General features: G+C 47.3%; 1 protein-coding gene across 2 annotated transcripts in view; it reads right to left on the bottom strand.

The window, feature by feature from the left end:
* The window catches only part of cpeb4b (cytoplasmic polyadenylation element binding protein 4b), a 41,615-nt gene extending 14,083 nt beyond the window's left edge, over positions 1-27,532 (bottom strand). For both annotated transcript variants that reach the window (XM_063203175.1, XM_063203176.1), the window contains exons 1-4: positions 27,099-27,532; positions 25,149-26,351; positions 6,620-6,710; positions 132-182 (exon numbers count right to left, since the gene is read on the bottom strand). In XM_063203175.1, the coding sequence (XP_063059245.1) occupies positions 132-182; positions 6,620-6,710; positions 25,149-26,291 (1,285 nt within the window). In that variant the 5' untranslated portion in view covers positions 26,292-26,351; positions 27,099-27,532. The remainder of the gene's footprint in view (positions 1-131; positions 183-6,619; positions 6,711-25,148; positions 26,352-27,098) is intronic.
* Positions 27,533-27,774: the final 242 nt, after the last annotated feature.

The raw sequence follows: 27,774 nt of genomic DNA, 5'->3' as shown, positions 1-27,774 counted from the left end.
TCTCTCCCCCTTTTTCTGTATTCCTCTCTGTTTTGTGTCCCTCTCTCCCTCTGTTTCTCTCTCTCCATCTACATTTCTCTGTACGAGGTTAAGCCGCCGGCACTGTAAGGTAATAAAATCTATTTACGTACCATTTATGGGCAAAGGACTGTCTCCAGCGGGGTGTGTGAATCCAAGCCGGCCTGTAGGGGAAAAGAGGAGAGAGAGGGAGGGGATAAATCATTACCAGCCCAACACACATGAAATTTAACATATGGAAGGTCGGGTGGGTGGGCCGTCCCTCTGTGTGTGTGTGTGCGTGTGTGTTCGCAGCACATGTTTGTGAGTATACGTGTGTGTGTGTGTGTGTGTGTGTGTGTGTGTGTGTGTGTGTGTGTGTGTGTGTGTGTGTGTGTGTGTGTGTGTGTGTGTGTGTGTGTGTGTGTGTGTGTGTGTCTGTGTGTCTGTGTGTCTGTGTGTGTGTGCGTGTGTGTGTGTGCCTGCATGCGTGATTGTGTTTTTTGGGGGAATGGGGGGTTTCCAACACCTGTGAACAAAATTCACATCAACAACACACTAAACAGAAAGCTCTGTGTAGACTAGTCACATTTTCCCATCTCCCAGACCAAAGCTACATGCAGGCCTCAATCTAACGCAACCCTATTTCACCTCCTTCCACCCTCCTCCTCCCCCTCCACCGACTGCATCATGTTGTGGTCCTGCAGCAGAGAGGGGGGAGGTGCACAGAGGGGGGTGGGAAGGGGTGGCGTTGGTCCGGGGGCACACAGAGGGGAGAAATACTGTACGCCTATAGAAAAGCCAAGCCATTGTGGCTGGCATGCGGCTTGGGCAAATAGCACAGGGTTACTGTAAAGCACCCTTCCCCCACACACTCTCTGCATCTCTCTATTTCTCTCCCTCTAGCTTTCTCCCTGCCTCTGCCTCTCTCTATTTCTCTCCCTCCCTCTCTCTCTCTCTCTCTCATTCTAGCCCACTTGTTCCCAGTATCAATCAGAGTGCAGACCAGTGGACTGGCCAAAGCTGTGCCCCGTGCCAACTCACCATGCAAAACACAGAGAGCCCTTCTCAGGCAGAGGAACAATGTTGGACGCAATTCAAAGCCAACTGGGTTTTGTTTTTATGCTTCCATTTTGCTTGTTCTTACGAGGACGTAGAAATGTGTTAACAGTTTTGGTTATTGTCATTGATGTTTGTGTACATGTAGAGCAGGTGTATGTGTATTTGTCTGTGTGTGTCTGTGTTTTTGTGTCTGTCAGTGTCTGTGTGTATGTGTGTGCATTCATGTGTGTGTGTGCTTGTGTGTGCGCATTCATATGTGTGTGTGTGTGTGTGCGTGCGCGTGTGTTTCATGCACGTGTGTGTGAACCCTAAATTGAAAGGTGGCCACTAGAACCAGGATTCTACAATACATGTTGAGAGATTGTAAGCAGACACTGAGAGAGGAGAAGCCACTCCATTGAAGATAAGATTCTAGACGAGACCAGCATCAGCCCAAACTAAAGGACACAAAGTTCAAGGATGAAATCATATTTGGCCAAGATGGCAAAAACTTCAGGCCGGTGAATGAGACATAACCTCATGGTGACTTCAGCTCTTGTGTAAATAATTGCCTGGTATCAAAAGAATGGAGCGGAGGCGCATTAACAAGTTAAGACAGACACAAGGAAATCTAGTAATCATGTACAACAGGGATAATGTTACAGTGGTCTAGTGACTGTTTTTTTTGCACACAACAACTAGACACTATGTTGTTTTTCACTCGTGTTTGCACTCTTGACCTTGTTTGAGTCCATGCTGCTGCACTGTAGTAAATGAGCAAAGGTACTCCGTATGCAGTTGGTGTGCTTTTCCACACTGGAAAATGGTTCCCAAACTGAATATGACCAATAAAGGCAAGCCCTCCGGGTTGATTTGCACCGCCATTTGCACTCGATGTGAAGGTACAGTACACAGAAAGTAATTGGGGGAGGACAGTAAATAAATTCACTTTGGCCTAAACGTTTTGCAGCTACTACGCAAAAGCAAGCTGTGGTCAGTGCTGATGGATTCGGACATTGGCTGGGTCGCCAGTAAAACACTTCCACCCATTTATTTAAGTCCCGAAACTTGTGGGGAGAGGAGACCCTCAATTTGACCTGGGAGTGGGCAATCCCTTGATGAGGGGGAATCTGTAACGCAAGATGGGATGAAGCAGGTCATTTGAAACCCTGCCTGGGGTTGCGAGGAGCCGATCGAAACGTTGAAAAAGGTGTAACGGCTAACTGACATGCCCTCTCACACCAGTCACAGAGCAGGAGATGCAGTGTGCATTTGGCAGATGCAAATTAATCACATTAAATCAATTCTGACTTCCTCGGCTGCTGGAACTCCATTCCTGCCGTACCATTCATCTCCGATCCAAACAGTGATTTCAATATTTTTTCCCCTAATTATTTATTGAATCAGTCTGTTTGATCATCCTAAGTGGCGATATAAGTCTCCCCTTGTCATTCATTTACATTTGCAGCTGGCTGCTCTTGTTTGCCCAAAATGAACTGCCTGGAGGTAATGTCAAAATGGCTGCCGTGCCGAGCGAAGACGCTTGCTTGCCTGCCTTCCTGTTTTCCTGCCTTGGCTGCCTCTGGGGGTTCCTTTGGGGTAAGGCGGCCTAGATTCCCACAGAGAGAGAGAGAGAGCGGCTATGAACTGAGCCGCCCCATAGTGCCCCTCAGGTGCTTCTTCAAAGGCAATGCGCCTGGTTCTGATTTTCTAGTTCCATCAAAGGGCAGCAGGTTTTGGCTGATCACAGGACTGGACGTGGACCCTGTTCTGCGGTCCGTAATTTCTAGTTCTAAACTGCAATTCCTAGCTCTAATGGAAACTCATTGTTTATGTGTGTGTGCGTGGCTAAGACTCTGGTCACAACATGGTCGGTTGCCAATTCCTTTCTTAAATAAATAAATACAAAAATGTTGGATGCAAATTATATCGACCGTAAATAAATGTCAGGCAGCTTTCAGGAGATTGACACGCGGCAAGATGAAGTGTTTTGACAGCCTGTGCTGGATGGCTGGCTGGCTGGCTGCTTTGAGCTCCCCAGCTCGGCTTGACTTGATTCGAATTGCGTGGGCTACAGCTGTGTTGTGGCGCCTGGAGTGGATCTGGTGGCTGTAAGCAACCTGCCTGCAGAACTGAACAGTTGCTTGTTTGCCCTGAATATGAAGATCAGATGTGTTGGATGGTGTGTGTGTGTGTGTGTGTGTGTGTGTGTGTGTGTGTGTGTGTGTGCGTGTGTGTGTGTCACATACAAACACTACTGCAGCAGCACCCTGTACTGCTACACTGAACCCTCTCCTGTTTTCCAGAATAACACCTTTCCAAACAGTGCGTACAAATAATAACTAAAAAAGCCTGTGAGCCATTTGTCAGATGGGTTCCCACGAATGCGGCTTTACAATGCGACGCACGGCAGGAGCACCTACTCTGGATTAAAATGGCATGGGGCCCCTAGGCTAGCTTGCTCTAGGCCCCCACAGAAGAGCAATTCCGCAATAAAATTAGGTAGACGTCCTAATTCTGAGCCAGGAATGAGTATTAACAAGATTGAAAACTCAAACTCAACCGCAGACTAATTTTGCAATTCCTCATCTTGTCATAATTCTACCTACAATTACAGATTCTCTCCCCACCCCTTTGTCAAATCAGGGGACCCCTGGCAGGTCGGGGGCCCCTGGGCTGCAGCCATAAGTTACCTAGCCTGTGCATTAATCCAGCCCTGCCTATCGAGTACAATTTATTCCCCACTCTGCACTTCACTGCATTGATCCACCATGTAGCTGTTGCAGTTTGGCCTAAAAAACTGCGCGCAGACACGCACGCACACACGCGCCCGCACACGCACACACACACACACACACACACACACACAGACACAGACACACACACAGACACACACACACACACGGCAGAGAAGAGCAACAAAACACTTAATCTGTCTTCATTATCATCTACCATCTGGACCCACCGCCAGGACAACTTGCTCTGCACTACGCCCCAAACCAACACTTGACACATATGAAAAAAGTGGAAGAACACAGTACAGGCCGAGAGAGAAAAAGAAAAAGAAAGAGAGGAGTTGGCAGGATGGGGGGAACCCATGAGTGGCCCTTGTAACCAGTGTGGAGCAGAACATCAGATAAAAAAAGGAAAGAGGAAAGGAGGGAGAGGACAAGAAAGACTGAGAAAGAGGGATAATAAGCGACAAAGAGAAGTGGGGTTGGGTGGGGGGCTACCCACTTCTAGTGCCCCTAGTATCCAGCAGAGGTGCTCCTTGCTGGGCCTGTCACAGCGAGACAGTCCCCCTCCCCTGTGGAAGTTCCAGCCTGGAGCTACTGTACCTCTGTAGTGTGTGTGTGTGTGTGTGTGAGTGCGTGTGTGTGTGTGTGTGTGTGTGTGTGTGTGAGTGCGTGTGTGTGTGTGTGTGTGTGTGTGTACGTGTGTGAGAGTGTGAGAGTGTGTGTATGTGAGTGCGTGTGTGAGAGTGTGTGTATGTGAGTGCGCGTGTGAGAGTGTGTGTATGTGAGTGCGCGCGCGTTTGAGAGTGTGTGTATGTGAGTGTGCGCGCGTGTGTGTGAGAGAGAGAGAGAGAGAGAGAGAGAGAGAGAGAGAGAGAGAGAGAGAGAGAATGTGTGTGCGCGCGCGAGCGTGTGTGTGTGTGTGTGTGTGTGTTGGGTTGGCTTTTATAGGTCAGAGCAAAGAGTCTGGGGCGGCAGCTCTACACCAAGTGTGAAGTATCTCAGCCGTGAGCACAACACGCTCCCAAGCCAAGACCAACCTCACTCCTCCCCCCGCCCCCACTCCTCCACCCGCCCCCAACTCACTACTTAGACGACAGGCCAGGGACAGTTGCAGCACTCTCCAAAAACATTTAAACAGGTGACCAGAGACGAGAACCAGGAGGGAAGGAGTCAGGAAGTCAGAGGAGAGAGAGAGAGGGGGGGGGAGAGAGAGAGAGAGAGAGAGAGAGAGAGAGAGCGAGAGCGAGAGCGAGAGCGAGAGAGAGAGAGAGAGAGAGAGAGAGAGAGAGAGAGAGAGAGAAGCAGAGAGAGAGAGAGCAACAGAGAGAGAAACAGAGGTAGAGCAGGAGAAAGTAAAAAGATAGAAAAGCACCACTCGTCAATGCCCGTGCCATTGATGCATAAATGGCAAAAGTGCTAAAACCTATAGAGAGACAGCATCTACCTTCCCTGCTGGTGTGTGCTAAGAACTACAATGGTGAGGTGAAATTAAGAATGTACGCTCTGACCAGCCGTCTGTGGCCTTACCATTTAGCTAGATACTGTATCTGGGTCTACGCAGCCCTCTAGGGCAGGGGTGGGGAACCTATGTCTCGAGGGCCGTTTGCGGGGGACTTTGACTTTGAAGTGGCCCTTCGAATGAAAAAGGTTCCCCAACCCTGCTCTAGGGCCTCCGTGGTTTAGTGTGTTAAGCACTCTGCACACTCCAAACTGTAGGCGCTAAAATGAAGCTTAACCCATTGATGCCAGATGCTGCATAGCGCAACACTGACCCCAGGCCCTGAAGCAGCATGATACGGCTTTCAGGTTCATGAGGGTTTCATTTATTCATCGTGTTGGTATATTAGAGCTGAATGAACAAGTTCTAATGCAACTTGGCTTTTAAATGCAATTCACTTCATGCTTTTATATGCGTTAAGAGGCCGAGACATTTAGGTTTTGTAGGCTTAGGCCTTCAGCAGGCGTTTTTTGCAGGTGTTTCAGGCATCAACGGGTTGATCTAATTATTGCATTCCCTCTTCAGATGTAGTCTGGAGTTGGACGAGGCTACATTCTCTTTGGTCACTTTAACCTGGCCCCCTGGAGGAGGCACCAGGACCAGGACCCTGTCGGTTTCTCCATTTGTGGGAGGCAGGTACTTTCAATGACTGAGGGGTATTCCAAGAACTTCAGTTCAGTAGTAAACCAGGTTCATTCATCCTTGAAGTAGTGGTAAATCATCTAATAGAAACATGGAGTCCTCATTTTGACACCTGTGGGCTATCTATTAGCATGCTTATCACCTCATGCAGGTTAACGTAGGCAGGTTTATCACTTAACCATGTACGTAACCTGTTGTTGTTGTTGTTGTTGCGTAACATGCATACAGTTATTCTATATCTCTCCAGAGAAAGAGAGTCCCCCTCTCGAGTCATTTCAATCAGTTGACCTACCCCACTCTGCCACTGTTCTCTGGTAGGTCCTCTGCATGCGATTAGACTAGGCCTAGGCTTTATTCTGTTTTGCTGTTGTCGTGTGTAATGTGTGCAACATGCATAATTCCTCACAGGCCATAAACGGTCCCAGGGCCATCGGTTCCTCACCCATGCATTAGGACTATGCCCTCTCTGCAAGTGGTAGCATCTTAATGTGCGAATTGCATTCAAATTTAGTCCAGGGTTAGGACTAGGATTCATCCTGTTTTGTTGTTGTTATTGTTCTGCGTAACGTGAGTACTGCCGCCTCTTCAGAGCACAGCAGAGCAAGTTCCACTTCACTCATCCCACTCACCGTCAGCCCCACTCTGCTCACTGAGCAGCTGTCCCGCTAGTAGTCCCTCTCCTCTCCGCACTCACTGCTCTTACCTTTGAGGGTGTCCTGCTCGGCCCTCATGATGTCGATGAGGGAGCTCTCCAGAGAGTGCATGTTGAAGCCATCAAACGAACGAGTGCGCTCCTGTGGAAATAGAGAGGTGGGTGGCAGAGAGAGGGGGATGAGAGAGGTAGAGAGGGAGGGAGGGAGAAAGACAGGTATAAAGGTAGAGAGAGAGAGAGAGAGAGAGAGAGAGAGAGAGAGAGAGAGAGAGAGAGAGAGAGAAGAGAGTGAGTAAAGGAGGGGAGGGAGGGGGAGCAGAGAAGAGAGAAATTGATTGATTTAATCAGGAGTCTCTTGTCCATCATCAAGTACAACAGAGGTCCTTCATGAAAGATGAAGGTTAAACCTTCAGCCCAGCTCAGCGACCTTCAGACTGTAAAGCATGCTCCGTGCTGCGCAGCGCCGTGCTGGGCGACCCTGTGGAGTGACGCTTTTAATCCACGCATTATGGTGATTTGTTACAGCGAGCAAATCCCCCTCGTTCTCAGAATAGCACTAGCACTGCATAGGCTAGCTGTTTCTTTTAAACCCCATGGGGTATTGTTCTTTTGAAAAAAGTTGGAGGCAAAAAAAGGTAAAGAGAAAGATGGAAAGGGAAAAAAAACAACACTTTTCATTACCGTACTAATTACATTTAGTAAAACGCATGTCAGGGCCCCCGATTGCTCAACAAGGCACACGAGAAACTGAAGGACAGAATGGGCAAATGATCGACTTGTACTTTAAACTCCACAGGCAAACGAAAACAGCTGACGGTGGTAACTAGGAGTTGAAAGCAGACGGCTCGATGGCTTAGAGCCCCAGCTCAACGTGGCACCCTGATAACACATTTATCACACCAGGCTGGACTGCAGCGTGCGCACATGCGCGCACACACACACGCACAATGATCCACAGAGAGACAGACAGGCACACACACACACACACAAACATACACGCACAGATCCACAGAGACACGCATACACACACATGCACACGCACACACACAATGATCCACAGAAAAACAGACACAGAGAGACACACAGACACATATACACACACACACAAACACAATAGTTCACAGAAATTACAGCCAGACTGCCATCAAACAGGAAAGATCTGACGTCACACGGCCCACAACACAATGTGCTGCTGACGCCACCAGCTGAAAAAGTCACTTGACATTTTTCCTTGACGCTCTTGTTGCCGGTTCAACCTGCCTAAGCAGCGAACGACATACCACAACAGCCGTCCAACAATGGCAGTGAAAGCCAAGCCCAGTATGACAGCACAGAGAGGTAAAGGAGGGGGAACAATCCCCTCTCCAATGCCCCCCTAGAGATCATTCACCCTGATGAACCCCATTCATCCACAGCCCCACACGCCCACAGCCATTCACACAACACTGCAACTACACGGATGCTGACAGAGACACAGATATCGAACAAAAAGAAGCATGATTACAGACAGAGGCACGAATATGCCCGGAGAGACACTATACAGAATAAAGACACGCAAATCTAGAAAAGAAAGAGACACGCAAAAGACATGGGCATACAAAAAGAGACAGATACCGAAAAAAGAGACAAATACAGAAAAAGAAACAGTCAGATACATTACAGAGGCATGACCAGAGGAGGAGCCATTTTTTTTTCACTTTTATTATGATGCATATGTAGTCTTTTATTCATTTCTGGACATCGGGCACATGAACAACAGGTGTAAAATAGACTAAGTAACATCGGTACAAATTTTTATGTTTATTTTCATGAGCTCTGTCCATGTCAAACAAACCAAATCAACAAGGACAATTCAGTCCGCACAGTGGTTGACAAGTATGGTCAGAAACAGCTCGGACTTATATCGGCAAAGATTCTCATTCATCCAGATTATGTAATGGAAAGGAGTCCAGTTGTAGGCCTTTGCAACAGGACTTTGGAGCTTGAAAGAAGCTTGGGTTTACGTAATCTGGAACATGCCTTCATAAAAACATCCTCATCACTACGTGATACAGCGGAGTATTTCCTGCTACATTCCTGCCATTTCACACAATGCAATTACAATACAATACACATCTCTCCAGTAGGAGGTCATGTAACATGATGACCGTTTGTTCAAGATAATGATTTCACTACTACCGGTAAGCTTACTTCACTACAAGTCTGTTTTGATGATTCATTCTGAATGTTTTGTGTATGAAAATAAGCAAAGAGGGTTTTTAAAATTTGACTGGTAAGAAATGTGCTTGACCAGTACCCTTTTCCCAACTGGCAGCTACACTGACAGGTAGGTCAAAATGTTCATTTTAACCCATACTGAATACTACAAATAACTTGGTTGTCTCATAGGCCTTCAATTTTTTTGTTTTGTTTTTTTGACATACAGGAGTGCACTACCATGACGCATGACACCATTTATGATCATTTTTCAGCCGACTCTTCAGTCTTCGTCACAACGCAACCTCAACTGACCACTACACTGTTCCTGGAATCATGTGGTCTGCTGCTGTGCCTTTCAGTAAAACTACAACACTATACTTCCCTTATATTGGTGCAGCAGGAGCACGCGCAGTGGGAGGCTGAAGACTGAAGTAGAGCAGACCATTCTGGCGGCAGAGGCAGCAGTTGCTATGACACCGCAAGGCTCTCTCTCTCTCTCTCTCTCTCTCTCTTTCTCTCTCTCTCTCTCTCTCTCTCTCTCTCTCTCTCTCTCTCTCTCTCTCTCTCTCTCTCTCTCTCTCTCTCTCTCTCTCTCTCTCTCTCTCTCTCTCTCTCTCTCTCTCTCTCTCTCTCTCTCTCTCTCTCTCTCTCTCTCTCTCTCTCTCTCTCTCTCTCTCTCTCTCTCTCTCTCTCTCTCTCTCTCTCACCCAGGGTAATGCAACACTTTCTCTGCAGTCTGTGACTTCAGGATCTCAGAGCCTAGCCATTAGCGCACACACACCTAAATTGCATGCACGCGCGCACACACACACACGCGCACACACACACGCGCGCGCGCACACACACGCTCGCGCGCGCGCACACACACGGAGGCAGACACGCAAGAACAGGAATATGCAGACACACACACACACACACACACACACACACACACACACACACACACACACACTGTCACACTCCAAGCAATGGTGTGCTCCTGAAGGCACTGGGAATTGAGTGTGATGCGATGTGATGGTTGCGACGTGGATGCCATTATCTACAGTACACTATATGCCAAACACCTGTGAGCTTCCTTGCTAGATCCACTCATTAGCAGATATCAAAATGGGGAATTGTCTTTTTTTATTCCACCTTCTCAAAGAACAATATTATTAGCATTGTGTGTGTGCATGAACAGTGAATGGTTCATCTTTATTAAGAGCTGAGGGGTAGCCTTGGTCCTAAAATGTCACATCACACACACAGAGGATTCACACAATGAGCCTGGAAAATGGTTCATCTCGTACCATTGAATTTCAAAATACGTCTTCATTATGCAGGATTTTCCAGAGCTTGTGTGTGTATATTAGCTGCACAATAGGCTACATTATGAAACACAAAAAAGCTCACAATAGGTACCAAAATGGCAGCATCTAGTAGATGCTCTACTACACACGGTTGGTTAAATGCCTGACCCTTTGTCATATGAAAAGATCACACACAAAGCTCATCCAGTGTTTCCCATACATTGAGGAAACTATGGCGGCCCGCCATAGTTTAAATTTGGCCGCCATAGTTTCCGAAAATGTAAAAAAAAAAAAAAAAAAAGTTTTTTTTTTTCACTTTTTTTTATTTATTTTTTACGATTTCCGTGTTTGTTAAAAGCGATTTCAATTACGATTTCCTTCGCATATTCCTCCTAGAGTAAATACATCCTATAGAGAAAACCACAAGTGCCTGAAAGAGAGAGGGATCAAAAGCCTTGTCAAGTTGTTGTAGTTAACTTGGGTTTGGGAGCAATAAAAAAAAAAAACCTTCCGAGAAGGGACAGTTGGGATGAGTTTACTAACACTCCCCAGGCTTTGTTTTACAGTTGTAATGAGTTAGGTGACAGGCCTTCATTGACAAGGCAGAGGAGACATCGGGCTGCATATAGAAATGAATGTGTAATGAATGTGAATATAGACATAAATGTGTAATATGTTGTTCAGCCCTTTTAATGGGAGGAATTTTGAAAAACTGGCCCTGTGACCAGCACCCCTCATGTAGAATGTGTGTGTGGGGAAAATGCATAGCCTACCCTCTTAGACCCTTTTTGTTTATGCGTTAACAATTTCACAGCAATCTTAAATTCTTATCTCTGCTCCTATTTTGTTTTATTATTTTTTTCATTACATAGACCCCTGCATGTGTATTATGTAGCCTTATTTCTCAAAATATAAATGGCTGAAATGTAGGCGTAGGCCTATAGTTTCTCCATGCGCCAATGTCATACTGTACTCATTGTTTTGCCATTTTGCATTTACACTGCGTGAATACCCCCCCAAAAAAAGGCCCGTGAAAAGAACCCACCCCCCACCCCCCCACCCCCCCCCCCCCCAAAAAAAGGCCCGTCCAAAAAGACACCCCCCCCCGCCCGGACAAAAAAAATCCCGGCTGCCCCCATAGTTTCCAAAATTTCTGTGGGAAACACTGAGACCCGATACTTCAGTTTGTGATACAAGCGCCAAAATCGGTACAGGTACTCCTTAGACATTACTATTTTCAAAAAGTACGCGGGCCACTTCAAATTCAAGATGGCTGCCCATTTTCCAAGATGGCCACCATACAGATATGAATTAGCAACTGAAACAACTGTTCAAATGGTCATACAAGCACTTAAATCGTCATAGATACTCCTTAGACACACATCTGTTGAGAAGGCTTGCAGGTCACTTGAAATCCAAGATGGCCGTCCATTTTCCTAGGTGGCCACCATACATATGTGTAAGGTGACTGAAACATTTGATAAAATAGTGATACAAGCATCAAACTTGGTACAAATACTCCATGACATGACAAAAAGATGTCTGGACAGCCCTCCCACCCATTGCACATTTCCCAACAGCTAACAAAATATGGATGGCATTCATAATACCATGAAAGGTATGATCTGATCTTCTGACCTGCAGATGGCTATAGCTGCCAGTGTGAGTATTGGGACATTTTAAAATTCCTATACTTTTAGACAACAAGATAATCTAAATTCATGGTAATCTCTCAAATGTCCTCAAATCAGAGATTAAGAAAATGTCTCCATTAATAAGAAGCAATGGTTGGTTTATACATATAAAGAAGCAATCTTGGGTTATACATGGCCTTATCATGTTTAAAGTAGGCTATTTTTTTCAAAAAGGACAATGTATAAGGAGTATTTGTGCCGAGTTTGATGCTTCTATCACAATTTAAACTTTTTTCAGTTATGGAACTTCTGCAGTAGGAGAATGGGTGGCCATCTTGAATTTCAAATGGTTCCTACACCTTAACAACAGAGTTGTGTCTGAAGAGTATTTGTAACACGTTTGGTGCTCACAGCACTATTTGAACAATTGCTCTAGTATCTCCTGCAGTATTCCTACAGGACTTTCTGGCAGCCATCTTGGAAAATGGGTGGCCATCTTGGATTTCAAGTGACATGCGTGCTTTTTCAATTGAGATAAGTCTAAGGAGTATTTGTACCAATTTTGGTGCTTGTATCATTATTTGAACGATTGTTTTATTTTCCTATGACACATCTGAACAGTGTCCATCTTGGAAAATGAATCATCTTGGAAAAGTCACCTGCATGCTTTATCAAAAGAGGTACATCTAAGGAGTATCCGTGCCAAGTCAGTGTTTCCCATACATTGAGGAAACTATGGCGGCCCGCCATAGTTTAAATTTGGCCGCCATAGTTTCCGAAAATGTAAAAAAAAAATTAAAAAAAAAAAATTTTTTTTTTTACTTTATTTTTTATTTTTATTTTTTTACGATTTCCGTTTTTGTTAAAAACGATTTGAATTACGATTTCCTTCGCATTTTCCTCCTGGAGTAAATACATCCTATAGAGAAAACTACAAGTGTTTGAAAGACAGAGGGATCAAAAGCCTAGTCAAGTTGTTGTAGTTAACTTGGGTTTGGGAGCAATAAAAAAAAACCTTCAGAGAAGGGACAGTTGGGATGAGTTTACTAACACTCCCCAGGCTTTGTTTTACAGTTGTAATGAGTTAGGTGACAGGCCTTCATTGACACGACAGAGGAGACATGAGCTGTATATAGAAATGAATGTGAATATAGACATAAATGTGTAATATGTTGTTCAGCCCTTTCAATGGGAGGAATTTTGAAAAACTGGCCCTGTGACCAGCACCCCTCATGTAGAATGTTTACTCTTAAATTCTTATCTCTGCTCCTATTTTGTTTTATTATTTTTTTCATTACATAGACCCCTGCATGAGGGACGAATGAAACTGTGTTGTAAACAGAAATTATTCACTGTACTGCATTTTAAAAATATATATATATAAATGTACTACACCCCCCCGCCCCCCCCAAAAAAAAGGCCCGTGTGAAATCCCGGCTGCCCCCATAGTTTCCAAAATTTCTGTGGGAAACACTGTCATCATTACTAAACAATCCTCTTGCTAAAAAAATATTGTCTTATCGCTGTTCCAATGGCATCTAGCTATGTCTGTCTATGCATCTTGTCCATTGTCGTATTGTAACACAGTTGGAATTTTACCAACGTTTTTTTTTTAAAAAATGTGATGACTCATGTCCTTCCCACGTGGGACATAAAGGCCTCTAATGTTTCAAATTCCTTGAATGGGCACTTCCCTGCAAACCGACCAGCCAGGCGCATGCCATGCCTGAGGCCAGCACGGGCGCCACATGACACATGACACACAATGCACCACACATGCCACACTTCACCAAGCCCTGTGCCGACGCCGTGCCGTACCATGCCAGCCACTCCATGGGCGCGTCAGCTGTGCAGTTGCTAAGCGACTGCCTGGACTGACAGGCGTGGCGATTAACCATCTGATCAGCCGCAAAGTGTCGCGTGTGCGAGCGAGCGTATTTGGCATCAATCGCTCGCTTCAGCTCTCATGGCTTAGTAGCGAACGTGTGAACGAGTGGCAACCGTCGCCTATAGGCAGCAGGGCGCTTAAAGCAGCGGCACAGATCGACCGATTCATCTCCACTATGAGTCGAGGTCAATCTGCTCATCTCTCTCGCTCGCCATCTCTCTTGCTCTCTCTCGCTCTCTCTCTCTATCGCTCGCTCCCTCTCACACACATATTCTATATATTCCTCTCTCCCTCCAGCTATCCCTCCTGCTGTTTCTCTCACCCTCATCCTCTCTCGCTCTCGCTCTCTCTTTCCTTATCTCACCCTTTTTATTCCCATCCCTCTCTCTCAAGCACACTCATCCTCTTCAAGTCACTCTTCGCTCTGCTGCCTCCCTGTTCGTCATTTCCTAAGGCCCTGTTCGAAAAGACACAAAGCAGCGGCGCTGGTTAGCGCTTCAGATAGCCACAGCTGAACGCATGAATGAGAATCTAAAAATATGAACGGAGTAGCTGGCCATCTAAAACGCACTGTTCCACTTTTAAAAATAGAATTGGAGTAACTGCTGAATTTCATTTTCCCTCTGAGCTTTGTCCTGTAACATTTTACATCCATTCCCTGGCTTGCCAGTTGCCATACTATAGATCTATGCCGGTAATCTACCAGACTACAGTAATATGGCTTCAACATCTTTAATGATGGCCTTAAGGATCAAAAACATGACCACCACTGCAGAATTCTCCCAGTGTTATGCGATTAAAATGTTTGTACATGTGTGTACTAAACGTCCTAAAATGGCTACAGCCAGTCAGACATCTTGCCAGAAAGCAACCAATAATCCAGACATGACACCTTGACAAAGATGTCTAGATGACAAACGCTGGCAACAGTTGAACTTGAGACCTGACTTAGAGGTGATTTTACTGGGCGGCTGTTTCAAGTACAGGTCTCTGAGAGCTAAAAGAGGACGACGAGAGGAGAGGAAAGTAAAGTAAAGGAAGGTCTAGTGAGGACAACTCTCCTGATTCAATCTGCTCTCGTCCAGACACCGGCTATTTTTACATTTCTGTTCTCTATGCAAGGTGAGACTAAAATTAGTAGGCTAGCTGCTTAACCAGCAACTCCAGATGAAGCAGGGCTGCTGGACACCAGTTCAACACACACACACACACACACACACACACACACACACACACACACACACACACACACACACACGCACACACACGCACGCGCACACGCACGTGCACAGCATGCTGTGTGGTATACAGGCAGACGCACACACCCACACCTTGTTTTTAAACGACCTTGCAACCCCTCACACCACAACAAACCTACGCACGCGCAAATAAACAACCGGCTACACCCCACACACACAGAAGACACACAAAACACACACCGACATCCACCAGCAGCCGTACTCCTCCCAACCAGCCCAGTTCGCCTTGAGTATGTGGATAATTTATGGTGGCACTTATTTATTTATTTATTTACGGGTGTGCGTTCTCAGAACCACCCCCCACCCCACCCTGCCTGTTGAAGGGCCGTGCGCTATGCCAATAGTGATTGAGAGCCGCACCACGTGAAGGGTGTTTCAAGTCACCTTAATCTGGAATGTCACCGCTGAACTAATGAAAAAGGCTAAACGACCATGTGGTGTGGTGGGCCTGGCAACCTTAGTATCTCATGCTATAATTTGTTTGTGCTTGTATTTTTGCTTGTGTGTGAGTGATTCTGTGGTTCTGTATCTTTGTGTCGGTATGAATGCTTTTAGTGGGGATCTGTGAGTGAGAAAGCATTTATGTGCATGTGTGTTTGTGAGTCTGTTTGTGAGTGTGTGTGTTTTCAGAGTGTGTGTGCTAGTGTGTCGCTGATCTTTGTGTTGTTGGTGCCACTAGAGGAATTTCAAAGCCCTTTTTCCACATCACAAAATTACTCTGTGCCCCGCTGCTAAGCCTGTGAGCACACGGGCAGGCACACAAGGGAGGGAGGAGGAGGAGGAGGATGAGGAGGAAGAGGGGGTGGGGGTAAGGGCACCTGAGTCCTTCAATGACATTCGCCCATCGACTTCCACCAACCAACACAATAATTTAGCCGTGTACCCCGTGACGCAGCCCCCCCCTCGCCCTCCTCCGAACCCCATCCCCATCCCAGCAGGTCACCTATCGTTCGCTTATCTATTGTTCATCTCCATTTAAACAACTCCCCATGTCCACGCCCGCCTCTGCCCTCCACCACTTAGCCTCCTCATTGTCTGCCATTGTAACCTCTATTGTCACGCTGTTCCGTGCCCCTCCTGTGCGTGCACGTTTGTGTGTGTGTGTGGTCAGTATGTGTGTCAGTGTGTGTCAGTGTGTGTGTATCAGAGTGTGTGTGTGTCAGTGTGTGTGGTGTGTGTGGGAGTGAGTGGTCAGTATGTGTGTCAGTGTGTGTCAGTGTGTGTGTATCAGAGTGTGTGTGTGTCAGTGTGTGTGGTGTGTGTGACAGAGCAAGCTGCAAGAGGGCCACCAACAGGCAACAGCGATTGGGGCATGCAGGCGGGAAGGCAAAGGCAGGCATAGCAGAGGGGTTTGTGGTTATGGTTATGGCGATAGCAGTGTGTGTGTCACGGTCGCCGGTGTCACTTTAATCCTACTGTGCGTGGGGCTATTTATGCACGGCTAATTGTGGAGCCGCTAACCGAGGCTAATAACCCTGACGGCGCTCACGACTGCTGTTGCAGTCGACATCACGAGAGCCAGGAAGGCATGTGGGCAGGCAGGCAGGTGGTGGAGAACACCCACACCTCCAGGTTAAGTTCAACCATGCCAGGAGGAAATAAAACACTCACAGGCTGGCAAACAGAATCCAAATGGACAGCCACAGGGACAGAGAGAGAGAGAGAGAGAGAGAGAGAGAGAGAGAGGGAGAGAGGGATAGAGAAAGATCAGAAGAAGGGGAAAGAGACAGAGACAGAGACATAAGCTTACTTCAAGGAAGGAAGAATGAGAAAGAAAGAGGCAGAGAGACGGAGAAAAAGAGAATGTGGGTCAGAGAGCAAAAGAGAGATGGCGATATAAAGACAAGAGATCGAAAGAAGGCGTAAAAGGAAAGGATATGTAGTGAGAAAGATGAGAGAGAAAGCGAGAGAGAAAGAAAGAGAGAGAGGGCATCTGTTTTAGTGTGGTTCATCTGGGAACACTTAGGACACCTGCGAAGTTCCGTAAAGCTTCTTCTAAGGAATCTTATGATCATTCATAAGATGAAAAAAAAACAGCTATCGAGCGAGCATAAAAGAATAACATGCTCTTGGGTAAACACTGCCAGGGATAATGGGAAATAAGGGGGGCGGGCCGGCTTGCTATTGTGAATAAATGTACCTTAGCTTTAAGGCAGTCATAAAATGTGATTACTGGGCATTTCCACTCGGCTAAGAATTATAATGGGCCACTCTTATAAAAAAAAAAACAGCTCCTGACAAAACAACGCTGTTTGAGTAATAAAGACAGCAGCAGACTATAAGCAGATCTAACAGCGTGTGTGAGGCTGAGCCACCAAGCGTGCTTGTGCTTGGTGTGTGTGTGTGTGTGTGTGTGTGTGTGTGTGTGTGTGTGTGTGTGTGTGTGTGTGTGTGTGTGTGTGTGTACGTGTGTGTGTGTGTGTACGTGTGTGTGTGTGTGTGTGTGTGTGTGTGTGTGTGTGTGTGTACACATCTCTCTCACATGCATTTAAATTACAAAATCCGTATTCGGAAATCCTGCTGATCCTGGAAGTCTGAAAGGGCTTGGTCAATTTAGCCGAATGTCAACACGCTTAATGCAACATTATGCGGTTTTGTGGGACTGTATATAGCCTACTCTCTCATAACAGTAATACTACTGCGCAAAATAAAGCTGCGTGATATGTTGATATGCAGCCAAGGCCATATAGACTAGCTACAGAAGCACAGGCGGTTTCTGGGTGACGAATAGATGACAAGTGCGGAATCGTGAGTCCTCCGTTATGTTTCGTACTGTTCTGGAGCCAAGGATCTAAGTCATATCGCCAACCTGCTGTGATAATGCAGTGTGTTCTAGCTGGGAGAGTCACAATGACTCGTGAGTTTGTTTTGTTTTTCAGGAAGAAGAGAGGAAACTAAGCACGAAAAGAGAGGGGAAGAGCCTTGTTAAAGCAGAAAGGCTCTTCGAAAAACTGTCAAAGTTTAACATGACGCCTTTGATCTTTATCTGCTGTAGTGTTACATTGGTCTTGCTGCTGTAACATAATAGTCATTAGTGTGTTTCTAATAGGCCACTGAGAGAGTAACACTGAGAAATGAGGGATTATTTAGCCACATTATTGAGTAAGTTACACAGAGGGATTGATGATGAGGCAAGCATATTTCCTGGTCAAAATGATGATCCACAATAACAAGACTGACCTACAGTACCCTGCAGTACAGCACAGAACAAGAACACAATGTCTGAAACAGTGTATGTGTTTGTGTGGAGAGCAATACAAAACAGAAAGAAAGAAAGAAAGAAAGAAAGAAAGAAAGAAAGAAAGAAAGAAAGAAAGAAAGAAAGAACAAACAAGAGAAAGGCCGAAAGAAAGACCCAAAGAAAAAAGGATACCAAAAAGTGCAAAATAAAAGAAAAACACAAGGAAAGAAAGAGCAAAAAAAAGAAAAGAAAAGAAAAGGCGCTTCCAAAAAGGACAGGTTCTCCAAAGCTAAACAGCTCTCCAGAGGGTCTGTGCAAGTAAACACAGGGAGGGCGGAGACACTAGTAGACACTAGACAGGATGGCTGCTGATGGCTTGACCCTCAGAGCAGCAGCGGCAGCAGCAGACAAGGAAGCCACAGTGCTAGTGAAGACGTCGTGACGTTCACCACACACCACAACACGTTTGCAGGGGACTTGCATCAGACCATAAATGGCTGGCGTTTAGCGCTCCTCGTGCCCCGCGCGCTGCGTGACGCTCACACCTCCCGGCTAGCGGAGACCCAGCTAGCGCTAAACTGATGGGAAGCAGGCTCCTTGGACGAGCCACACCATGCACCCTCTGGGGCTAGTTCCCTTACACTTACACACACACACACACACACGCACACACACACACACACACACACACACACACACAAAGGTATAGACTACACACAAACACGCACAAAAGAATAGACACTGATAGATACTGGCCCACAGACATGCACACACAAATACACAGCCACACAGAGTAGACTCAGTCACGGAGAGCTTTAGCCGCTTACTGGTGGTTAAGAGGATGGCCAGGCTTTAGAAAGGGAAAAGACCTGGGCTGCCCGCTTGCCTAGCCCATCTTATCCTATCCTGTCCACACTCTGTCCTAGTTTGCCCACGCCACCACCACCACCACAGGCAGCCATTTCTTATGTCCTTGCACTGTAGTACTACAGTGTCCATATGTTAGCGACTTAGCTGAAATACGTTGAGGGAAACCCTGGTCTAAGCCAGTCACCTTGACAACAAACAGCTACCACCTTGCCTAGTTCCCCTGAAACGATAAAGATTTTGTATTGTGGTCAGATGTCATTTCTAAAGTTGCTTTACAATAATTGTACAACATTTGGGGCATTTCATTTTATTATTCATATGAAAATGCACAAAATGGCCTTTGATTTCGCCTCATCTCCCGCCCAACAAATATTGTGAACAAAAAATGAGCTGAGAGGTAAGTTAATACTGAGAAGTCTGCATTTCTGTAATAACACATTCAAAGGCAGACGCATCTCCCTGAATGTTGCTACTTAAAAGGCCACTGGTGTAGCCACAAGACCTGCCAGTACTCTGCTCCATTACCAAACACACACACACACGCGCGTACAGACACACACACACACACGCGCGTACAGACACACACACACACGCGTACAGACACACACACACACGCGTACAGACACACACACACACACGTACAGACACACACACACACACGTACAGACACACACACACACGTAGACACACACACACACGTAGACACACACACACACGTACAGACACACACACACACGTACAGACACACACACACACACACGTACAGACACACACACACACGTACAGACACACACACACACACACACACACACACACACGTACAGACACACACACGTACAGACACACACACACGTACAGACACACACACACGTACAGACACACACACACACACACACACACACGTACAGACACACACACACACACACAGACACACACACACACACACGTACAGACACACACACACACGTACAGACACACACACACACACACACACACACACACACACACACACGTACAGACACACACACAGACACACACACACACACAGACACACACACACACACACAGGTACAGACACAGACACACACACACAGACACACGTACAGACACACACACACAGACACACACAGCCACACAAGCAAACTGCTGCTGTACAGCCAAGCACAGCGCAGTACACAAGTCAGGATCCTCAAACAGCTGAGACAACACCACACACCCACCCACCATGTTTAAAAAAAAACATGGTGCATGCAAAGATAGCAAAACAAGATGTTGACACTCCTTTGTGTGTGCGTGTGCGTGTGTGTGCGCGCACTGCCGCACGTGTGTGTGTGTGTGTGTGTGTTGTAAATGTGCATGTAAAATGTATGCTTGCACATTTCCCGCATGCAAACATGGCACAACATGAACACGGCCATGTTACAACTGCAGGGTGTGTGTGTGTGTGTGTGTGTGTGTGTGTGTGTGTGTGTGTGTGTGTGTGTGTGTGTGTGTGTGTGTGTACAGTAGGGATGTAAATAAAATCGAAATGTATCGATGTATCGGAAGTATCGGCCCGCGATTTAATCGAATCGCATCGTATCGTGGGGCATTCTTAAGAATCGAAAAGAATCGAATCGCTGGCCCCTGTGCAATGCCCTAGCTCCATAACACAATAGTAGTGGAAAAGTAATTGGAAAAAATCGAATCGAACCGAATCGCATCGCATCGTATTGTGGGGAATATCGGAAAAAATCGAATCCCTGATTTAAGGAATCGATACCGTATCGTATCGTCATGAAGGCTGTGATTTACACCCCTAGTGCACATGTGTCTGTGAGTGTGTGTGTGTGTGTGTGTGTGTGTGTGTGTGTGTGCGCGCAGTGTGAACATGTGTCAGTGGATTAACAGGCATCTATAAAAGCCGCAGCAAGCGCAGTACAGGATCACTGGGGGAGATGCTCTGCTCTGCGCTGCTCTGCTGTGGCAACTGGCATGGAGTACAGTAATGGTGGATAAGGCTGGGCACGCACCACACGTGTGCTGTGGGCACGAGCCAGGACAATGGCAGCAGCCTGAGCCTCACTAGTCCTGTGGCCGCATAGCAATGCATATGCAAACAGGAGAGAAGAGGGGAAGAGAGAATGGAGACAGTAGACTAAGAGAGGAGGAGGAGAAAAAGAAGAAGATGGGAGAGGAGGTTGGGAAGAGGAGAGAAGGGGGAGGGGAGAAGAAGAAAGAAGAGGAAAGGAGAGAAGAGTAAGGTTACAGGAGGGTACAAGAGAGGAGAGGAGAGGCGTGGGGAGAGGAGATGAGAGGAGAGGAGAGCAGAACAGAGGAGAAGAGAAGAGTGGGAAGGGAAAGGGGAGGAGAGGCAGGCGAGAGGAGAGGCAAAGTGGGGGAGGAGAGGACACAAGAGGAAACGAATGAAGGTACAGGAGAGGAGGCGGTAAGACAAGAAAGAGAGGAGAATAGAACAGAACAGTGGAGGGGAAGAGATATAGAGTACAGGAGAGGAGAGCAGAGGAGAAGAGAAGAAAGGAGAATATAAAAGAATACAGGAGAGGCGGGGAGAGGACAACATAAAGAAAGTACATGAGAGGAGAGGAGAGGAGAGGAGAGGAGAGGAGAGGAAAAAAGAGGAGAATATAAGAAGTGTACAGGAGAGGCGGAGAGAGGAGAATGCAAAACCACCACAGGAGAGGAGAATAAAGAGTACAGGAGAGGCGGAGAGAGGAGAGGAGAGGAGAGGAGAGGAGAGGAGAGAAAAAAAGAGGAGAATATAAAAAGAGTACAGGAGAGGCGGGGAGGGGAGAGCAGAGCCGAGGAGGAAGATGACGGGTGAGAGCAGATCCTTTAATAGGTGCCTCTCTCCTAATCACCGGCTGGATGCTCGGCAGCAGCCTCCACGCTTGCTCAGTCGTGGGATCCTGCATGGACCATTTCCCCTGCGCTCCAAAGCCGCCAATGTTTATTATACGGCTCAAATGAGGAGTGGCCCTGAGCATGCGTTTGTTTGTGTAAAGAAAGAGACAGAGTAACTGTGTCGTGTAGGCGCTCTGTGTGTGTGTGTGTGTGTGTGTGTGTGTGTGTGTGTGTGTGTGTGTGTGTGTGTGTGTGTGTGTGTGTGTCTTATCATAAGTGGTGGGGTATGGAGCAGGAGAGGGCTCGGCTCGGCTGTCTAGCCACCGAATCGGATGTAATGGGAGACGGTGGTAATTTCACACCAGAGTTGGGATATTCTTGGGCGGAGGAAACGTCTTGTGTTCACATCCCATCCATCAACACATGGGGTAGTATCTACACAAACCGCAAGTAGGCTAGTGGGCCTTTATCATGTACAAAGATAAGCTCATCATAGCACAACTAGCTGAGAAAGTCTTCCCTCGTATGCAATAATACCGTAAGATATTCGTATGCAACCGTGGGCAGACCCACAAAGAATGTGTTCAGAAATCAAAATCAGATTATGCTCCCAAGTCAACATGTTCTAGAACTGTCTGGAGTGATTACGGTCACGTCTGAAGAACACAAGTGGTAGTAGGACCACTGACTAGTAGATGTTAATGTTACCAGCCAAACACACACTTACTAACCAGCATTTCACCAGCATTTGGCTGATGTTAATTTAGAGTCCTGAACAGGACACATGGTACAATGAGAAGCCATCTTCCACCTCACCTGTTGGCAGTCAAAACAACACAGGCCTGTGTTTGTTTTAGTGGACTGGAATAACCCGCCTCTCGACAACCGGTTCTAATTACCACTACATAGAACAGGAACCAGGAACATTGATTCTGAAAAGGGTGGGTTTAAAAAACAAAAACAGCAATTCAAACACCAAGTGACTTGCTTGCTGGGTAAGGAGCAGCTTTAGGTCGACAGGCGGTTACATCAGGCAGTCTGATTAGATTGGAAGCAGCGGGGTTGGGTTGGCCTGGCTTCTCTGAAAAATGTTGCTCTACTGAGATCGTGCACCAGATCAAGGACTCTGAGCTGAGATGAGATGCACTGACTTCGCCGTCTAAATTCCCATTTGACTGATAACAGTGCACTACATATAGATATCTATGAATCGCTAAATTCCAAAGCCTACGTTATCACTACTGTGAACTGTGTTTTTGATATGAACAGGAGCTCAACATGACCTTATGAATTCCCATATTAATGTTAGCACTTTGAAACTGTACAATGTAACACTTGGGCAACTGTTCCAACTCGATTTATGATGCTGGTGTCAAATGTCCTATATTGACCTAGTTGTCCATCCATGAAATACATTAAGTAATGGTACTGCATGATTATTGACATCGTACCCCCAGAAGTGGCACAGTTGCCAAACTGCATGAGGCACAATAATCATCATCATTAGCGTCCAAATAACTTGTCTCGTTAGCTTGTTGGTTAACTCCATTTTCTCTTCGCTCTCTATAGGCCAGCTAACTAATTGCTTGCCAGGAAAAACTGAAGTCAGACCGTTCTAGACTGCAGTACAGCTAGGCATGCACCTTATGGACGTGTTCAACATTCCTTGAGGTTTGGCTAAATCAGCTTGTAGTAGCCCTACATGAACACCAAAGCCTACATAAACACTGTAGGCCTAGATGCATTTCATGGTTTTCAACCAGACTGAATGCGGATCTGCGTTTGATCCAGCAGACATCTGACCCATTTCATATAGTCGCGGCCAGTATGTGAGTGAGCACCACACATTGATCTATGGATTGAATGTGTGAGAGCCAGGCCTACACTGCCTCTCTGACACACACACAGTCACGACATCAGTTCAGCCCATCGAACCAACACAGTTGAGAATAACTGTAAACTTCCCGCTTAGTACATCAGGAAGCCTTCTGCTTAGATCCATATAATAGGCCATAATAAGAGCCCTAATCTGACGCTCTGAAAATTCTAAATTAGAACACGGCAGAGCGGGGAAACGGGCAATATGGCCGAGCAGCAGTAAAAAGGCGTCCCGTCATATGCAAAACAAACAGCGGCTTCAGAGGCCTTGTATTTGATCAGCGGAGCCGGATCCCAGCGGGGGAGCTTCACAGCTCGCCATAGCACATAAAACAGGCTAATGATGATGCTACCGTACCGGCAGCAGCACCCAGGAAGAAGCCACCCGCCAGCCGTGCAAGCCCAAACCAAACGCAACGCAGCGTCGTCAGATCCTCTTGGCACGCTCACTCACCCACCCACTCTGGCTTTTTCCAACAAACCAACCAACCAACCGGGGCTTCCACCATGAGCCCAACCCCCACCCCACCACTCCTCCTCCTACTCCTCCTCTCCCACTGCTCCACCCCCGCAGCACTGCTGTCACGCTCCCCTTCTGCTGCCTGCCTGCCTGCATGATCAATAAAATAGGCTGTGCACCGAGCCGAGCCGAGCGTACAGCACTACAGCACGATAGGCCACTTTTTACTGTTGAAACAAACGCTGTGCCGCCCCTACCTTGCCTGCTTAATGACTAGGGGCGAGACCCGACACTCATCGACACACAACGCAATGGCCTCCTACTACCCACACACATCATCATCATCTTTTTTTTCCCACCCACTTGCAAAATTATGAATGAAAGTGTGGAAACAGGCAAGGCCGAGCCGTACGCACTCCCACACGGACGGCAAAGGTATTCCTCCCATCTTTTTTTTTCTTTCTCCCACATGAATACTCCCCTGTCACACTCTCTCTCTTTCTCTTTCTCTCTCTCTCTCCTCCCGAGTCTTCGTGTATAGCGCTGAATAAAAGCATCTGGGGGCTGGTGGAAGATGTGCTACATATATATATATTTCTTTTTTTCTGCGCTTTTATGAGTGTGAAAGCTGTGTTAGTCATCAGAGCCTCTGGCGATTCCAGCTTCACCATCCCCACCCCTTACTGATTTCCACACCACTACCCTCCCCTACTCCCCTCTGTTCTCCTCGCAGCACGTCACATACAGAAACACACACACACAAAATGCACGGACACACGCACGGACACACACACACACACGCACACGCGTGCACACACACACACACACACACGATTTCGTCATCACACAAGGACGCAGACAGGCACCGGCTGTGTAATTAGATTAAGCATAATCAACATCGCAGTCATTGTGTGTAAACCAAGATAATGTATTTCTTTCTGCATTACACACTCCTATTTAGAGGAAGAAAAAAATCAGTGAGGGACCTGGCATGAGGCTTGTCAGAAAGGCCTGGCAGGACAAAAAACACAAAAAGGGTCAAAATAAGAGCAAGGATTAATAAGAACGGCCCTCTCACCTGGAAGGGGAAGATGTTGTCGCTGCGGCTCTCGTCAATCCAGGACTTTGGGTTGAAGCCAGGGCTGGTGCGCGAGTACTTCTGCGAGGGCACCACGTGGTTGTTGGGGAAGGTCTTCTTGAGGGGCGAGATGGAGTTCATGGGGGCCACGCCGCCGTTCAGGCTCCGGCGGTAGTCCCGGCTCTGGGAGCCGCCCCAGCCCCCGTAGCCCCCGCCCGGGCTCCAGGAGGTGGAGGAGGGCGAGGGCGAGGGGCTCTGGTAGCTGCCCCACGGAGAAGGGGGCTTGTTCAGGTTGTTGGAGAGGTGCGGCAGCTGGCTGAAGGCGGCGGCCGCGCTGCGGTGGGGGAAGGGCGGGGGCGGGTGAGGGCTGGCCGGCGAGCGGCGGTGCTGCTGGGGGTGCGCCTGGCCGTGCGGGTGCTGGAAGTGGGGGTGCGGCGGCGGGTGGTGCTGCGAGATGGGCCCGATCTGCGGGGAGAAGTTGCCGCCGAAGCCGGGGCTGACGTGGTGCGAGAAGTTCTGGAACAGCAGCGGGCCGCTGTTGGCCGAGGCGGCCGGGTTGAAGAAGCTGATGTCCTCGTTGATGATGGTGGAGGCCGGGGTGGGGGGCATAGCAGCGGACCAGTTGTTGAAGCTGGTCAGGGAGGAGGAGGAGGAGCTGGATTGGGCGGCCGTGCCCAGGCCCGGGGCCTCTTGGTAGTCGAAGGGCGTCAGCACGGGAGACTCGAGACGCAGCTTCTCCTTCCCGTTGCTGACGTCAGACGGGCTCCCCTCGCCCTTGCCCTCCTCGGACCGAGCCTTGTCCATGTCTGATATGATGCCACTCTCCTGGGGGGCTGGGGACAACTGTGACTGCTGTTGCTGCTTCTCTTGTGTTTCTTGAATTTCCTGTTGCTGCGCTTTGGCCTTGTCAGAGCCGAGTATTTCATCTTGCATGCTGCTGTGGGCATTGGTGGCAGGGAACAGCCAGGGCGACCCACTGCTGTTGCCATTCCCTGCAGTGTTGCTGCTCGTGAAGGTGGCAGGGCTGGGAGCGGTGCTTTGATGGTGGTGGGGAGGCTGGAGGTGCGGGTGAATTCTTACTGGGAAAGCAGACTTGTTACCATTGTTGTTTTGCACTAGGACTCCAAACCCGTAATCCCCCATTTATTCTGGTCCAAGTTCGCTTCTCCCCCACGCAATATTCGTTCCCGTTGCCTTTAGGTCCTGGGGAGAGATGGGGCAACAAGAGGGTCAATTCGTATCCATTTCAGGAAGCAAATTGCATTTCAAGCATACACACACTGTAGACTGCCACTGCCTTTGGACATAAAAATTTAACGTTGGCAGGTCATTTGGACCTCGGCCTATTTAGCTGAATACGTACAACAAAAAACAGTTGGCTGTCTTTACAACTGGTAGCCGGCTAGATTATATTCTGACTCGCTCTCCCTAATTATAGCCTCGTGACGTTCCCACAGAATACGCCTGAGCTCTAGTTGCTGGCAAAGCAAAGCAACCCCCGGCGACCATAGCCGACACACAGATAGAACTAGTGGCGACTGACCGAGCCAGCAGCACCCCGTTTAAAGTGCTAGCCACTCATAAAGCCACGCAGCAAGGGAGGTGTTTCTGAATCTTTACAGTTTAAGCGAGAACATATATTCCGAATGCAGAAATATGAGAGATACACCCTTCAGAATTCCTCTTCCCTTTCTCGACATGGGATTGCTAGCTAGCTAGTTATCTAGTTGGCTAACATACGTTAGCTAACGTTAACGTTACTAACGTCAGCTAGTCACCCTTTAAATGCAGAAAGACGACGACATTCAGACAGTCCTTTCATTATTCGAAGCCACTACATCTTTATGTAAGCATATCTTCCAAAAACATTGTGTTAAAAACAGCCAAATGGATAATTGTGTTACATATAAGCGGATATGGTGAACAGGAAAAAATAAAACCACTTTTCACCTTTTAGGGGCTAACGTTACCCTTGATCCAGGCGAAGGCTGACGATATCCGTTCCAGCTTGACCACACTTATCTACGACGAGGCCGATATGGATGATATGATTTTATGGTTTTATCAGCTAGCGATCTAGTTGTATAGGATGATCTAGCTGTAATAGAATTTGTAGCTTCCCAGGGTTTTCTCTCTCCTGACGTGTCCTGCCTTCTCAATGACACAGCCCTCTTTCACTGACACTGGCTAATCATAAATGTAATCAAAAGAACATTAGCTACGTCATTTAATTCAATATAAAAATAAAACTACACAAGAAGCTACTGCTTTTCAATAAGCTTGCCCGATGGGATCATCGTTTTAGGCTAACGTTGCAGCTTCTTCTATTCTTTTTTACCAGCTGACAGAGCTGTGTTCCTTCGTCTCTGCCGTCCTTCTCTTCACAGAATCCTACCGTATCGAAATGACAGGGAGAGCAGTCTCGAGACACTTCCGGTTACAGTCCAGCCTCTTTTACCTAAGCCCTCCCTCGAATGGTTGAAAAAAGTTAACCCTTCCCATGTCAGTCGGGGTTGTGGTCTTTGATTGGTCTCGGCGTGTGCAGCCTACTTCATACTCATGAACGGCGTGACGTTTTCCATGTGCGTTACGCCCATTTGTGGGGGAAAACAACACATGCAAGTCA

The sequence above is a fragment of the Engraulis encrasicolus genome, chromosome 7 (genome assembly GCF_034702125.1).
Source record: "Engraulis encrasicolus isolate BLACKSEA-1 chromosome 7, IST_EnEncr_1.0, whole genome shotgun sequence".
NCBI classification, from domain to species: Eukaryota; Metazoa; Chordata; class Actinopteri; order Clupeiformes; family Engraulidae; genus Engraulis; species Engraulis encrasicolus.
This window is presented reverse-complemented; position numbering and strand designations above follow the sequence as displayed.